The sequence below is a fragment of the Nothobranchius furzeri genome, chromosome 16, assembly GCF_043380555.1.
Source record: "Nothobranchius furzeri strain GRZ-AD chromosome 16, NfurGRZ-RIMD1, whole genome shotgun sequence".
Classification (NCBI taxonomy): domain Eukaryota; kingdom Metazoa; phylum Chordata; class Actinopteri; order Cyprinodontiformes; family Nothobranchiidae; genus Nothobranchius; species Nothobranchius furzeri.
The window spans coordinates 60,427,826-60,441,340 of record NC_091756.1 but is presented as its reverse complement, the minus strand read 5'-3'; the positions used below and the strand labels follow the sequence as shown (position 1 = coordinate 60,441,340).

At 47.2% G+C, this 13,515-nt stretch overlaps 1 protein-coding gene across 2 annotated transcripts in view; it reads right to left on the bottom strand.

The window, feature by feature from the left end:
• The window catches only part of crocc2 (ciliary rootlet coiled-coil, rootletin family member 2), a 41,877-nt gene that overhangs the window by 1,562 nt on the left and 26,800 nt on the right, over nt 1-13,515 (bottom strand). The window contains exons 19-34 of one of the 2 annotated variants that reach the window (XM_070545869.1): nt 13,240-13,367; nt 12,777-12,946; nt 10,396-10,575; nt 10,111-10,245; nt 9,890-10,033; nt 5,430-5,668; nt 5,187-5,346; nt 4,934-5,101; nt 4,024-4,408; nt 3,645-3,760; nt 3,423-3,543; nt 3,184-3,347; nt 1,585-2,025; nt 1,166-1,315; nt 895-1,086; nt 257-388 (exon numbers count right to left, since the gene is read on the bottom strand). In XM_070545869.1, coding sequence (XP_070401970.1) covers nt 257-388; nt 895-1,086; nt 1,166-1,315; nt 1,585-2,025; nt 3,184-3,347; nt 3,423-3,543; nt 3,645-3,760; nt 4,024-4,408; nt 4,934-5,101; nt 5,187-5,346; nt 5,430-5,668; nt 9,890-10,033; nt 10,111-10,245; nt 10,396-10,575; nt 12,777-12,946; nt 13,240-13,367 — 3,025 coding nt within the window. The remainder of the gene's footprint in view (nt 1-256; nt 389-894; nt 1,087-1,165; nt 1,316-1,584; nt 2,026-3,183; nt 3,348-3,422; nt 3,544-3,644; nt 3,761-4,023; nt 4,409-4,933; nt 5,102-5,186; nt 5,347-5,429; nt 5,669-9,889; nt 10,034-10,110; nt 10,246-10,395; nt 10,576-12,776; nt 12,947-13,239; nt 13,368-13,515) is intronic. The other variant, XM_070545870.1, reaches the window with a different exon arrangement.

The window sequence follows — 13,515 nt, the reverse complement described above, 5'->3', positions numbered from 1 at the left end:
TTTGATTGTGGTGTTATAAAAATCTCATGAACCCTTAGATGAATTTTAATGAAACTCTCAGAAATTCATCATTACATGAACATCTACAGCTGATTAACGGCTGGAGCAGCCTAGCCAATTTCCCAAAGACAGAGATGGTTATAACTGTCAGTTTTACAGATATTTAGTTAAAACGTGATGTTCTAGTAGCCGAGGACGTCTTAAGTTCATCGGTTTCAACCTGCAGTGAAGCCCCAGCCCCAGTGAGTCATCAAACCTGTAAAGTCTTCAGCGTTTCCTGTTTTCCAGTCAGCTCCTGCTGCAGATTGCAGACTGCCTCCTCCAGCTGTGCATTTCCTCTGGTAACAGATGCCACTTTCTCTTCCTGTCTCAACCTGTCCATCTCCACCTGACAAGAGCATGAAGGTGACATGTGGCTAACATCATCCCTTTTTACTAACATACCTTCTAAACCCTGCAGAAAATATTGATTTCTCTTTCTGCTATCGAGCTGCACGATGTAGAAAATCAAAGGGATAGTGAAAAAAATCAGCTACAACTACTGATTATTTGCCCACGCAAGGATAATTGTTCATTTACGTGTCATATTTCTTTGGACTCTGTGTGTCTGTACTTTGTCCAGAACCCAGGAGAAAGGCCTCTGACCAACACTAAATGCACATGACTTCAGTTCTGGCCTCTCTGGTGAAAAAGCTTCCAGCAGTTGTAGAATTAAATTTAAGATACTTTAATTACATTTAAAGCCAATCGTGGTTTGGCTTCCTCATATAGTTCAAATGTTTTACCTCATATTCGGCTCAAAGATTTGTTATTTTTGTTCCCTGACCAAAAGAAGTCGAACGTTTTAGAGTTTTTAGAAACGGATCTCACAAGAAGTTGGATCAGTCAGCTCACCTTCTCCAGCCTCTTTCTAAGAGCAGACCGGTCCTTCCTGAGGCGCATCAGGATCTTCTCCGTGTCTGCCTTCTCACCACGCAGCGTTTGCAAGAAGCTCTGCAGACTTTTGAACTTTTCTTGGATTTCCTCCTTCTCTCTCTGCAGCTGCTGGGAAACGTTCAGTTCAGCCTCCTGCTGTTGCTTCAGGCTCTGGGACACAGTCAATCAACCATACATCAAAATAAAGCCTCAACCTTTGCACTGGTTTTACTGCAGCAGCATGACTCACCTCCTTCAGGGTCCTGCTATGTTTCTCCAGCTCTGAGATTTTAAGATCCGAGTCCTCTTGGGCTCTTTGAAAGTTCTGGCTCTGTTGTGTGAGTGCGTGGTTCAGCCTCTTGGTCTCTGAAAGAGCATCCCGTGTTTGATCCAAATGCTCCTACAGGAACATGTGCGTTAAAATGCACGTTACATAAGGAATGTCGTGATTTAGGAACCTTTTTTACTTTTACAAGTAACTGTTGAGAGCTGCAAAATAATTTAAAAAGCAGGGAGAAAAAATTTTCTACAAAGATTTTTGGAATCCACTAAATCTACGTTTAGCTGCTCAAGTAAACGCGGGCAGCCTGCGATTCCCGTTTAAAAGCACCTGTTCCCTTGCATCGACACTTTGTTGAGTGGCGAGTGTAAAACGGTGACAGACGGTACCTGCAGCAGCCGTCGGTCCTGCTCGCTCGTAGTCAGGACCCTCTGCAGCTGTGTTATTTGCTCCTGCAGGCTCTCGTTGTTTGCCCGGTTGTCACTGAGGACGTCTGACAGTTTGTGAACCTGCTCTCTGAGCTGACTCTCATGCTGCTCAGCTCGAGCCAGTGACACGGACATTTTCTTCTCGCTGACTTGCAGTGCCGCGCATCGATCTTCACTCTCACCCAGTTTCCTCCTCAAGTCCGCGAGTCTCTGCTGCAGTGCCCCGACCTCCGCATCCAGCTCAGCTGCCCTCAGCCCGGCCCTCTGCAGCTCACCCTCGCAGGTGCACTGGGAGAGCTCCAGATGGCTCACTCTACTTTCTGCTGCGTCCAGAGACTCTTTGAACCTCCGCTTTTCTGCCTCTGCAAAACATTCTGCACCACGCAAGACGTCCAATTTGTCCTGCGGAGAAATCAGGACAGGATTCTCTTGACTGGATTAAAGGCAGCGTGGGGTGGGCGAGGTTTCAGGTGCGATACACGTATGTTTCATTAAAACAGCCGACAACTTTAAAAAGCTGCTTCTGAACCACAATGACCCCTGAGTTTATGAATTTGAATTCAGAAAAGACACAGGCTGATGTTTTTGGACGTGAGCACCTCTGACACAAACCGTCCAGTTTACCAGTTCCTGTGGATGAAACCTGCAGTAACCTTTCTCAGTGGCCTAGTGGTAGAGTGTCCGCCCTGAGACCGGGAGATCAGGGGTCGACTCCTGGTCGGGTCACACCAAAGACTTTGAAAAAATGGGACCCAACGCCTCCCTGCTTGACACTCAGCATTAAGGGGTTGGATTGGGGGGTTAAACCACCAAACGGTTCCTGAGCGCGGCCGTGTCTGCAGCTCACCGCTCCCCCAGGGGATGGGTTAAATGCGGAGAACAAATTTCGCACACACACCAGTGTGTGTGTGACAACTAATGGGATTTTAACTTTAATAACGTATGGAGCCTCTGTGTTATTCTGGAAGAGAGTGTCCTTTAATTTTCACGTGAAACATGTCACGAGGTCTGCTTACCGGTGGTGTCTCCAGAACCCTGCCTGGATGCACCACTGCTGCCTACTTCAGCTCGTTCAGTATTACTAAAATGAGGAAAATCGTGAGCCAGAGGGATGCGGGAACGCTGGTCCGTGCACGGATGGACCGTTTAGCTCCACGTGTTCCTTACAGGGGAAATCACTCTAAAACAGCAGCTTCACCTCTGGTTCCTCACGTTTCTAAAAGAAGAATGGGAGTAGCAATTTCAGCTTGCGTTTGTGGAGCAGACACCGTTTCTACGTTTGTGAACCGACTCACAGAGGACAGCGGTGAGGCCGTGTTGCACAGGTAATAAACACATTCTTAGTTTCGTTTTGATGCGAATTGAGAGAATTTCCTGATGCATGCTTAATGCGAAACATGCAACTTGACAAATACTTCTGCTGAAAAATCATATTTAGACCTTCTACTATAGGTCCAGTCTGTATTTGTTGCAGGTACGCTCTGGTTCTTCACTGTTTAAACTCCAAAGACCACGATTTCTACAGAATTCTGTGCTTTTTTCAAAAGATCTTTTTTATACCTGCAGTGTCCTCGATTCAGTCTGAGCAGTCTGAACACTGATCATGAGTTGAGCCACCTCAGCCTCAAGCCGTCGCTTTTCCCAGTCTGCACAGTTTGCTTCATGTTGCTGCAGAGACAGGGAAGCATTGGCCTTTTGCAACTCTTCTGCCAAATGTTGTTTTCCTGAAATGGCATTCACGCTGTAAACAAAACAGTTACCACCTGATCTTTTTCTTAAATGACTCTAGGGTCTCTCACCCTCCTCTGATTGCTTTAAAGACTTCTGCAGCTCCTGCAGCTTTATGGTGTTCTTCTCCAGAGTGCCCGTGAGCTCAGTCACATCTTGACTCAGCTTGACTATCTGAGCCTTGGCTTCATCCTGAGAAAAAGACAAAGAAACTTTTTAGTGGGATGTAGATTCATCTGGGAGGTGTAGGCTTTGGGTCTTTTCTATCCTGTGACTGAGAATTTCATTCATACCCTTTGTCTCTGCGTCTCCCTGAGCTCCTCCTGGAATTCCAGCAAGGCATTGTGCAGGAATTCCACATTCATCTCTCCACCAAGATGCACAGATCCCAGTGGTGAGCTTTCGCTTCCTAAGAAGAGACCAAACTCCAAAGTTTGCCTACATTGGAAGAAGATGGCAGTTTGACACCCCAGTGCAGCGGTGTCAAACTCCAGTCCTCGAGGGATGGTATCCTGCATCTTTTTATTGTTTCCCTGTTAAATTACAGTTGATTCACCTGTGCAGCAGCTCATCAATCACCTGCTGACTGAAATCCCACTAAAACATGGGATAGCGGCCCTCGAGGACCGGAGTTTGACATCTGTGCCCTAGTGGACGTGAGCTGATCTTTACCTTTTACAAATACGCGTCCTCTACAAGGAGAGAGAGGCCGTCTCCGTGAACCTGGTTTGTCAGAAAACCTCGGATGGTCGGTGCCAACAGTGGAACGCAGACCTGCATACAGCGCTGCCAGATGGTGCTCCAGGTCCCTGCATTTGGCTCCACTCAGACACAACTCCTCCTTGAGGCGGTGGGCTCTGGTTTCAGCTAGACCAACCTTCACAGTGAGCTCTTTGACTGTGGTCCTTGAGTCCTCCAGCTCTGCCTCCAGCTGAGCGGTGGTTTCTCTGTGCTTCTGGTCACACTTCTGTTGACAGACTTCTCTTTCCTGCAGCAATGCTCGGCTCTCTTGCTCAGCTGTTTCCAGTTTTCGCACACGACACTGAAGACCTGCAACCTGTGCAAACAGGCGGTGCTGAGTCTGCAGGGACCGAGGATTGTGTGATGTGAAAGGCTGTAAATGTGGTGATTTTTGTTGGGAAATTTTGAAGCCCGGTTCTGTGTAAATGATATAAATGTTCGTTACAGTGCCTGTGAGAGATAGCTGTTCAGATTTCATGGACCAACTTGATAAGTCCATATTCAAAGTACTCTGATGCTTTCATAAAAAAAGTTCTCCTAAATTCTCGGAAATTTCAAAGTGATTTTTGTTATTATTTTATACAAATTCTCGAATTTGCATTACAAAGTGATTTTGATAGAAACTTCTGCAGGATGTGACCCTCAAATGCACCAAAAGTTCAATCCAGGGCTTATGAATTTTTGCTTGAATACGTTTCATAAAACTAGGATATTTGGAATGATAAATTTAGGATTTCCCGTCCCTGTTTGATCCTGAAGTTCCTGCTCGTGCTGTCTGAGGGATCACATGATGCAGTCATCAGGTATCTGAGCTGATGTTTGCACCGGCTTGTTTTTCTACCTCATTTAGCGCTGCTTCCTTGCCAGCCTCGCACTCCAGCAGCCTATGCTTGAGAGCATAAGCCTCATGGCGCGCCTCCTCCTCCTTCTGCTCCTCCTGACCAACCCGGGCCTGAAGCTCCAGCACTTCCTGCCTCTGCCGGCTGTTCTCACCCTCAAGGACCTTTATCTGTTTGCATCAGGATGGCATAAATTACTTAAAGGTAATTCTTTGTTCAAAATAAATGAGACAGAAATGCCCGAGAGTCTCCCACCTGTCTACGCAGCTCCTGCAGCTCTCTGCGTGCCTCCAGGTGAAGCTTTTCCTGCTCTCTCGTTCTGCCTCTCAGCACGCTTAACTCCAGATGCAACGAGCTCCGACATTCCTCCAAGACAGACAGTTTTTGTTCCTTCTCTGCGAGGGTTCGTCTCGCGCTAGTTAAAAAAGTACATAAAACATTCGTCATTTTTAATTAGTTAAAACAAATAAAACCTTTAGTCGCGTGTGACGGCCATACTTGCTGTTGTCACTCTCTGCTCTTTTGATGGAAGATCTCAGCTCCTGATTGGAGACTTGGATGGCCTCGTTTTGTCTGGTCTCGTCACCCAGGAGCCGCTTCAGGTCCAGCGTTTCTCTTCGTAGCTTGTCTTGCTCCTGCGCACAGCCCTGAAGTTCTCTGTGAGCCTCAATCAGCTCTCTTTGCTTCTTAGCGAGGTTGTCCTCGGTCTCCAGCAAGCGCTGACGAACACCTTCAAGCTGGTCACACAACGACAAATCAGGAAGCCTTGAAGGTGAACGCTAAATGTAGATAAATGTTTTCAAAAATACGCACACCAGCCACTTCATCAGATGCATTTTTACAACTGCTTGTTGAGACTGGCCCACCGACTGACTGACCAGTGTTTATAGTGCTTTACATTTAAAAATAAGTAAAACCTGTAAGACCCACTGTAAGAGCAGCAGAACATTCAACACGCATCACGAGACTCAGCAGCTCTGCAGCACTGGTTTGTTTTCAGATTCCAGCGGTCATGCCAGTAGTCGCACGCAGATCACGCAGCAGTTTGATCCACAACTTTGGAGCTGCCGTGGAGAACGAACGATCACCCCGCTGTCTGCGTTTAGATCTTGGAACATGCAAATGAAATGAAGCGGAGGACCTGATTTCTCTATGATGTTTGCGCAATGACAATGTCAACAGGGCTGACGAGTATCTAGTCAACCAATCACACAGCAGAAACTTGGTGCATTTTGGCATTTAGATGATTTGAAAATGACCTGCTAAATTTCAAAATGAGCTTCAGTGACTGAAAATGACGCGGTTGTTGGTGCAGATAGGCTGGTCTGGGTGTGTCAGAAACTGCTGATCTACTCAGATTTGCACCAGTATCCAGTCAGCAGCAGCTGTGTGAAGACAAATATCTTGTTGAGGTTAGAGGAGAATGGTCAGACTGGTTCTATATGATAGAAAGACAACAGCAGCTCCAATAGCCACTGGTTCCTACCAAGGTCTACAGAACAGCATCTCTGATCCACAACATGTAATTTTCATCATAGGTACACTTCAACTGTGAGAGACAGAATGTGAAAAAAAATCCATGAATTCACATGGCAGGATTTTTAAAGAATTTATTTGTAAATCAGGGTGGAAAATAAGTATTTGGTCAATAACAAAAATTCAACTCAATACTTTGTAACATAGTCAAACAATTACTATAGGTCTTTACCAGGTTTGCACACACAGTAGCTGGTATTTTGGCCCATTCCTCCATGCAGATCTTCTCGAGAGCAGTGATGTTTTGGGGCTGTCGCCGAGCAACACGGACTTTCAACTCCCTCCACAGATTTTCTATGGGGTTGAGGTCTGGAGACTGGCTAGGCCACTCCAGGACTTTCAAATGCTTCTTACGGACCCACTCCTTTGTTGCCCGGGCGGTGTGTTTGGGATCATTGTCGTGTTGGAAGACCCAGCCACGTTTCATTCTAAAAGCTCTCACTGATGGAAGGAGGTTTTGGCTCACAGTCTCACGATACATGGCCCCATTCATTCTGTCCTCAACACGGATCAGTCGTCCTGTCCCCTTAGCAGAAAAACAGCCCCAAAGCATGATGTTCCCACCCCCATGCTTCACAGTAGGTATGGTGTTCTTGGGATGCAACTCAGTATTCTTCTTCCTCCAAACACGACGAGTTGAGTTTATACCAAAAAGTTCTACTTTGGTTTCATCTGACCACATGACATTCTCCCAATCCTCTGCTGTATCATTCATGTGCTCTCTGGCAAACTTCAGACGGGCCTGGACATGCACTGGCTTCAGCAGCGGAACACGTCTGGCACTGCAGGATGTGATACCCTGCCGTTGTAGTGTGCTACTGATGGTGACCTTTGTTACTGTGGTCCCAGCTCTCTGCAGGTCATTCACCAGGTCCCCCCGTGTGGTTCTGGGATTCTTGCTCACCGTTCTCATGATCATTTTGACCCCACGGGATGAGATCTTGCGTGGAGCCCCAGATCGAGGGAGATTATCAGTGGTCTTGTATGTCTTCCATTTTCTGATAATTGCTCCCACATTTGATTTTTTCACACCAAGCTGCTTGCCTATTGTAGATTCACTCTTCCCAGTCTGGTGCAGGTCTACAATTCTTTTCCTGGTGCCCTTCGAAAGCTCTTCGGTCTTGGCCATAGTGGAGTTTGGAGTCTGACTGTTTGAGGCTGTGGACAGGTGTCTTTTATACAGATAATGAGTTCAAACAGGTGCCATTGATACAGGTAACGAGTGGAGGACAGAAAAGCTTCTTAAAGAAGATGTTACAGGTCTGAGAGAGCCAGAGATTTTCCTTGTTTGAAGTGACCAAATACTTATTTTCCACCCTGATTTACAAATAAATTCTTTAAAAATCCTGCCATGTGAATTCATGGATTTTTTTTCACACTCTGTCTCTCACAGTTGAAGTGTACCTATGATGTAAATTACTGACCTCTGTCATCATTTTAAGTGGGAGAACTTGCACAATCGGTGGCTGACTAAATACTTTTTTGCCCCACTGTATTACACCAAGAAGTAAGGGCAATTTGCAAAGGGCGTACCTAAAAAAGTGACCAGTGCTAGAATATCATTACAGGTACTTTAAAAATAAAATAAAAAGCCATAAGAAACAACGGTGGTTTGACTGACAGGATGTAATCGGAAAGCTAAACTTTTTCATCAACTATTTAGCTCTAGAAACACTCCGTGACCTTTATTCTGTTTTATAGAAACACGGTGCGTGGAGTTAGAAAAGCCGAGAGGCCAGAACTTATCTGGGTACAGATAAGAGTCTGTTGGGCCCACTGACAGTGTCCCTCCCTATCTCCTCTTTGCAGCTCCAAGTGTAAAGAATCCACACAGAGCAGCATGATTAACTGCAGCCCCCCATGAATTGGTAGATGAGGAGGAGGGAGGATGAAGAAAAGGAAGTTTGTTATGTTTAGAGGCCACACAAGATGGCTCCTTCTCATAAACCCTAATGTGAGAGAAAAACAAGTTCAGTGCTGATCTGGCCAATTATACTTCATTTTATCTGATTGGGGGGGGGGGGGGGATATGAGGGCAGCAGTGTTGTGTTATGTGCATGAGAGAGGGGGACCCAGAGTCTCGGTGGAGCCAGCCTCTCGCTGCTGCGAGGGGAAAAAATAAACACTCCCCCACTGGTTTATTTACACAAGGGGTTAACTCAAACTTTTATTACGGTACCAGGGACTCCACGTCCATGCTGTTCTCCTTCATTTTATACTTTTTAGTCCCTTGTCACCCTTTCTCGTTTCAGCTTTTCAACCATCCAACACACGAATCCTCAGTGAAAACGATCAAACGCGGAAAAGAAGTCGGCGGCAGCAAAAGACGAGTGCGATGCAGAGCTCCGACTTGATGTATGGTAGGGAGGGCTGACCACGCCTCAAGACCTCTCTGCTTTGGCTCCACATGTCTTTATTTACTATATTTTGACAAGGCTAAGGAGACAGTGCAAAGACAGCGTGACCTTAATTTTTGCTTTAAAAAAAAATAAAAGCGAAAAGTCCCTGACTGATAAACAAACCCCCTTTCCGGGGAATCCAGGCGTTTAAATCAAGGATAGCTGAGGCACTTACAGCTCTGTAGTTAGACCCTAATGAGGTGAGTGTGAGCTTGTTATTCGACGAAAACGCCCAGTGACCCTCTGCCTGCAGCCCTGACCTCAAGAACCCCGGAGATGAGATTTACTGCTCTCAGCTGGCTCTGAGGAGTACATACCTGGGCCAAATTATACTCCTTAATTGCAGTTTTATGTTTAGATTAAGGCCAGGAGAGCAACATTTTCCTTTGGTGGATTTGACAAGAGAAGGACAAAGTAAATGAGAGCTGAGTAAGAGGTTTTTAAGAGGGGACACAGAAACTCTCCTTGTAGGGTTTGGCTGAGTGAGCTCTGCACCTGACGGCACCCTGGTGCTGGACGGGCTCTTCGGCACCGGCCAGAGTCAACACAGGTCTATGTTAAATGGCTCTCCCTCACACCGGCACTAATTGGTGCAAACTCTGGGTCACAGTGGACGCAGATCAGAGGTCTCCCACTCTGTGCCAAGCCAAACTGGACTGACATTTCCAGTTCATTTCTCTGATCCTCCAGTAAAAACAAGCTCTGCCTTCTGTGTAGCGGCCATGTTTGCTGCTTGTGTTTCTGTCCGATTGAGTCATCCCTGCAATATCTGGTATTCAGTACTAGTCAGTGTGGCTGAATGATACGCGATCACGTGATCGTCAAAGCTGCGGTTTTTGCAGCGCTCCTGACCGACCCAGGATCTGCGGGGTTTTCCCCGGTTACAGTCAGCGGGGGAGAGGGAGGGGGTATGGGTACTGGAGCTGAGCGTGGCTGACTGAGGTGAACATTTTAGTGTTTTTCTCCGTTTTTCCCTTGCATAGCTCTGCTTCTACAGCCAGTGTTAAATGTGAGCACCTGTACCTGTTGTTCAGCTTGTTGCTTCTGTTGGTTCATCTCTCGGACCTGCTCCAGGAGACTTAGTTCGGCGCTCTGGTGAGAGTTCAGAGACTCTTCAAATCGATTCTGCAAGTCTTGCAACTCAGATTTCATGACAGCTATAGTATTCTGCAGCACAAAGACACACATCTCTACTGTTAGTGAGGATGCACGACACAAGAATGCAGTCCTGCCGCGTTTCTGACCTTGTCCTGCTCCTGTTTGCTGAAGGCCTCTCTCTGCACACGTTCCATTTCCATGCCTGCTGTGGCCAGATCTTGCTGTAAGGACGCAATCTCCTCTGAGAGGGCAGCTTTCTCTGTCTCCTTCTGCGACAACACCTGAGCACAATAAATCATTGTGTGTTCAAAGCAGGGAAGCATGTGATTGCACACAATCTTAATCATAATCTCAGTTTAATGTACCTGAAAGTGTTTTACAGAACTACACAAAGATAACCTTTGATGTTTGATAATAACCCCGTCACGAACCTGTTGCTTTTCACTTTCAGCATGTAGGAGGCTTTGGTTGAACTCCTTCTGCAGCCTGGCCTGCTCCTCCTGTACCTGCTGCAGCTCCTTCTGATTGTGTGCACGCAGCTCCTCACACCGTCTACGCAGCTGCTCCTCAGCTTGCTCCCTCTGAAACAGCAGCCCCGCATACTGCTGATCCTGCCACGCGGCACATATAATTATTAAACTGTTGTACGCATTACAGGTGAAATATTTCTTAGGTGTGTTCTTGCTGTGCGTTATTTCTAATTCCATGTTGTCGTTGGACTTAAATGTGGAGTCGTTTACGAAATCCCATGCAAACTCTGCAATAAAACATACGTAGGAGAAACCGGACGCCAACTCAACACACGAACAATAGAAATGGCCTGTATTTGATATAGCACCTTCTAGAGTCCTGGAACCCCCCAAGGCGCTTTACAACACAATCAGTCATTCACCCATTCACACACACATTCACACACTGGTGGGGATGAGCTACAATGTAGCCACAGCTGCCCTGGGGCGCACTGACAGAGGCGAGGCTGCCGAGCACTGGCGCCACCAGTCCCTCCGACCACCACCAGCAGGCATTGTGGGTTAAGTGTCTTGCCCAAGGACACAACGACAGCGACAGACTGAGCGGGACTCGAACCTGCAACCTTCCGATTACGGGGCGAGCAGTTAACTCCTGTGCCAATAGAACACAGAAAGGAGTGCGAGAAAGAGGCAAATCGTAAACACACAAGAGCAGCAAAAGAAGAAGCAGAAAGTACAATAAAGAAGTCAGCCGTAACAGATCACTGCATAAGAGAAAACCATATAATGGACTGGGACAGCACACGGATCATAAACACCGAACAACAAAAATACAAAAGATGGATCAAGGAAGCAATCGAGATAAGGAGACATGGATGTGGGACCATGAACAGGGACGACGGAGTTTACACGCTGGACCACGCATGGGACTGCATCGTCGGAGAGGGGAGAGCGGGCAGTAGAGGGCGACAACGTCCTCTGCTGCCCGCAGATAAACGGAGAAGGAAGTGACGCGCCACCATCAGCGTCAGCCTGAAGAAGCCGGCAGCTGTCGGCGAAACTGTAGCGTCAATAACAGGTAAACAAAACCGTTTCTGTGTTTTATAAAAGAACGACAACATGGAAGGTGAAATATTTGCTGCTTATGACATGTCCACAGAGACACACGTTAAAAGATCTAGATGATTCCTTTCAGCATTTGGTTGCACACAGAAGCTGATGTTGTGTGTGTGTGTGTGTGTGTGTGTGTGTGGGTTTGCACATTGAGTTTGAACGGTGCACCGTTTATTAGCCTTGTTTTTAAACACAAATGTTCAAAATGATGACACAAATGTACAGTTGTTGGGGCGACGGTGGCACAGGAGTTAAGCGCTCGCCCCGTAATCGGAAGGTTGCAGGTTCGAGTCCCGCTCAGTCTGTCGCTGTCGTTGTGTCCTTGGGCAAGACACTTAACCCACGTTGCCTGTTGGTGGTGGTCGGAGGGACCGGTGGCGCCAGTGCTCGGCAGCCTCGCCTCTGTCAGTGCGCCCCAGGGCAGCTGTGGCTACATTGTAGCTCATCCCCACCAGTGTGTGAATGGGTGAATGACTGATTGTGTTGTAAAGCTCCTTGGGGGGTTCCAGGACTCTAAAAGGCGCTATATCAAATACAGGCCATTTACCATTTAAACTAATAAAAATGTAACTGTTGTCCAACTGAGCAGATTATTTAGCTGTCATTGGAGTCAGGCCCTGTCCACACGTAGCCGGGGATCTGCCAAAACGTAGATATTTTTCTACGTTTTGGCCTGTCATCCACACGAAAACTGAGTTTTTTAAAAACTCCGGCCAAAGTGAAGATCTGCGTTTTCTCCGTTTTGGGTGTCTGCGTGTGGACAGACTAAACCGGAGTTTTAAGGTCCGCAACGTCACTTTCCGCGACAAAAAAATGCTGACATCACGTGTGCGACCTGTGTTTACACTAGCCGACATCATGGATGCCCTCAGAGCTGCGCTCGCTTTATCAATGGTCCAAGCGCTTTCTGCTCGTTTGTTTTTGCAAGCGGAATTACTGCTCCTTGTGGAAGACCACAGACGAAGGACGAGGTTAAGAACGGGGGAAGTACTGCCCCCTACAGGTCTGGCATGTCCTTAACAACGTATTTATCCGGGTACGTGTGGACAGAGTTTGTTTTTAAAACGAGGTGGTGTGGATGCAAGTTTTTGGAGGGGCGGATATTCGTTTTTAAATAAACCCAGCTACGTGTGGACTAGGCCTGAGTCTGAAAACACCGCAGGACTGTCTCTGTCATCATTTATTTTTCCATTTTCAGCCTCGGTGAAACCTCCAGACGCATCCTGCACCTTTCTCTGGCGTTCAGCTTCCAGCTCGTCTCTGTGTGTTTGTTTCATGTTGTTCAGCATCAGCAGGGCCTTCCTCTCCGCCTCGGCCAGCTCCTCCTCCACCTCCCTTCGCTGTTCTGCAGCTTGCTTCAGATGCTGTTCAGCATCCGCCCGCACCTGAGCAGCATCTTCTGCACAGATACATGTACACGTGCACCCAAGCTCCTTTAACTTTGTTTATAGGGGACATTCATCCAAGGTTTTAAGTGGAACACTGCAGCCTAACACTACTTATTTAATCCATCTGTGTTGGTGTGGCGTAGCGAGACCCTGGCCAGCTGAGAAAGCAGCTCCAGTGATACTGCAGCCCAGCTGTTGCAGAGCTCAGAGGTGAAATATGGATCTCTAGTGAGCGGCACTTCATGGCCAGGGGCTTAGCGTAGAGAACAGAACAGGGGAGTCTCCGAGGGAGGAGGCCACTCACGTGTCAAGGACTCGTTAGCCTGGATCAAGCTGCTCCTCTCGCCCTCCAGCCTGGTGCACTCAGCCCTCAGTGACTCGGAAAGCTCTTGGCTTTCAAACAGAGCCGTTTCCAGGGATTCCTTCTCCGTTCTGAGACACAGCAATAAAAGAAAATGCCTGACCTTTTAGGTGCTGAAGGTCGTGCGATCCATTAAGGTGGAGCAACAACTACTGTACCTCCAAGTGAAACCTTCAAACTTATACAGATTATTTTAGGTGACATTTGTTTAAAGTCAGA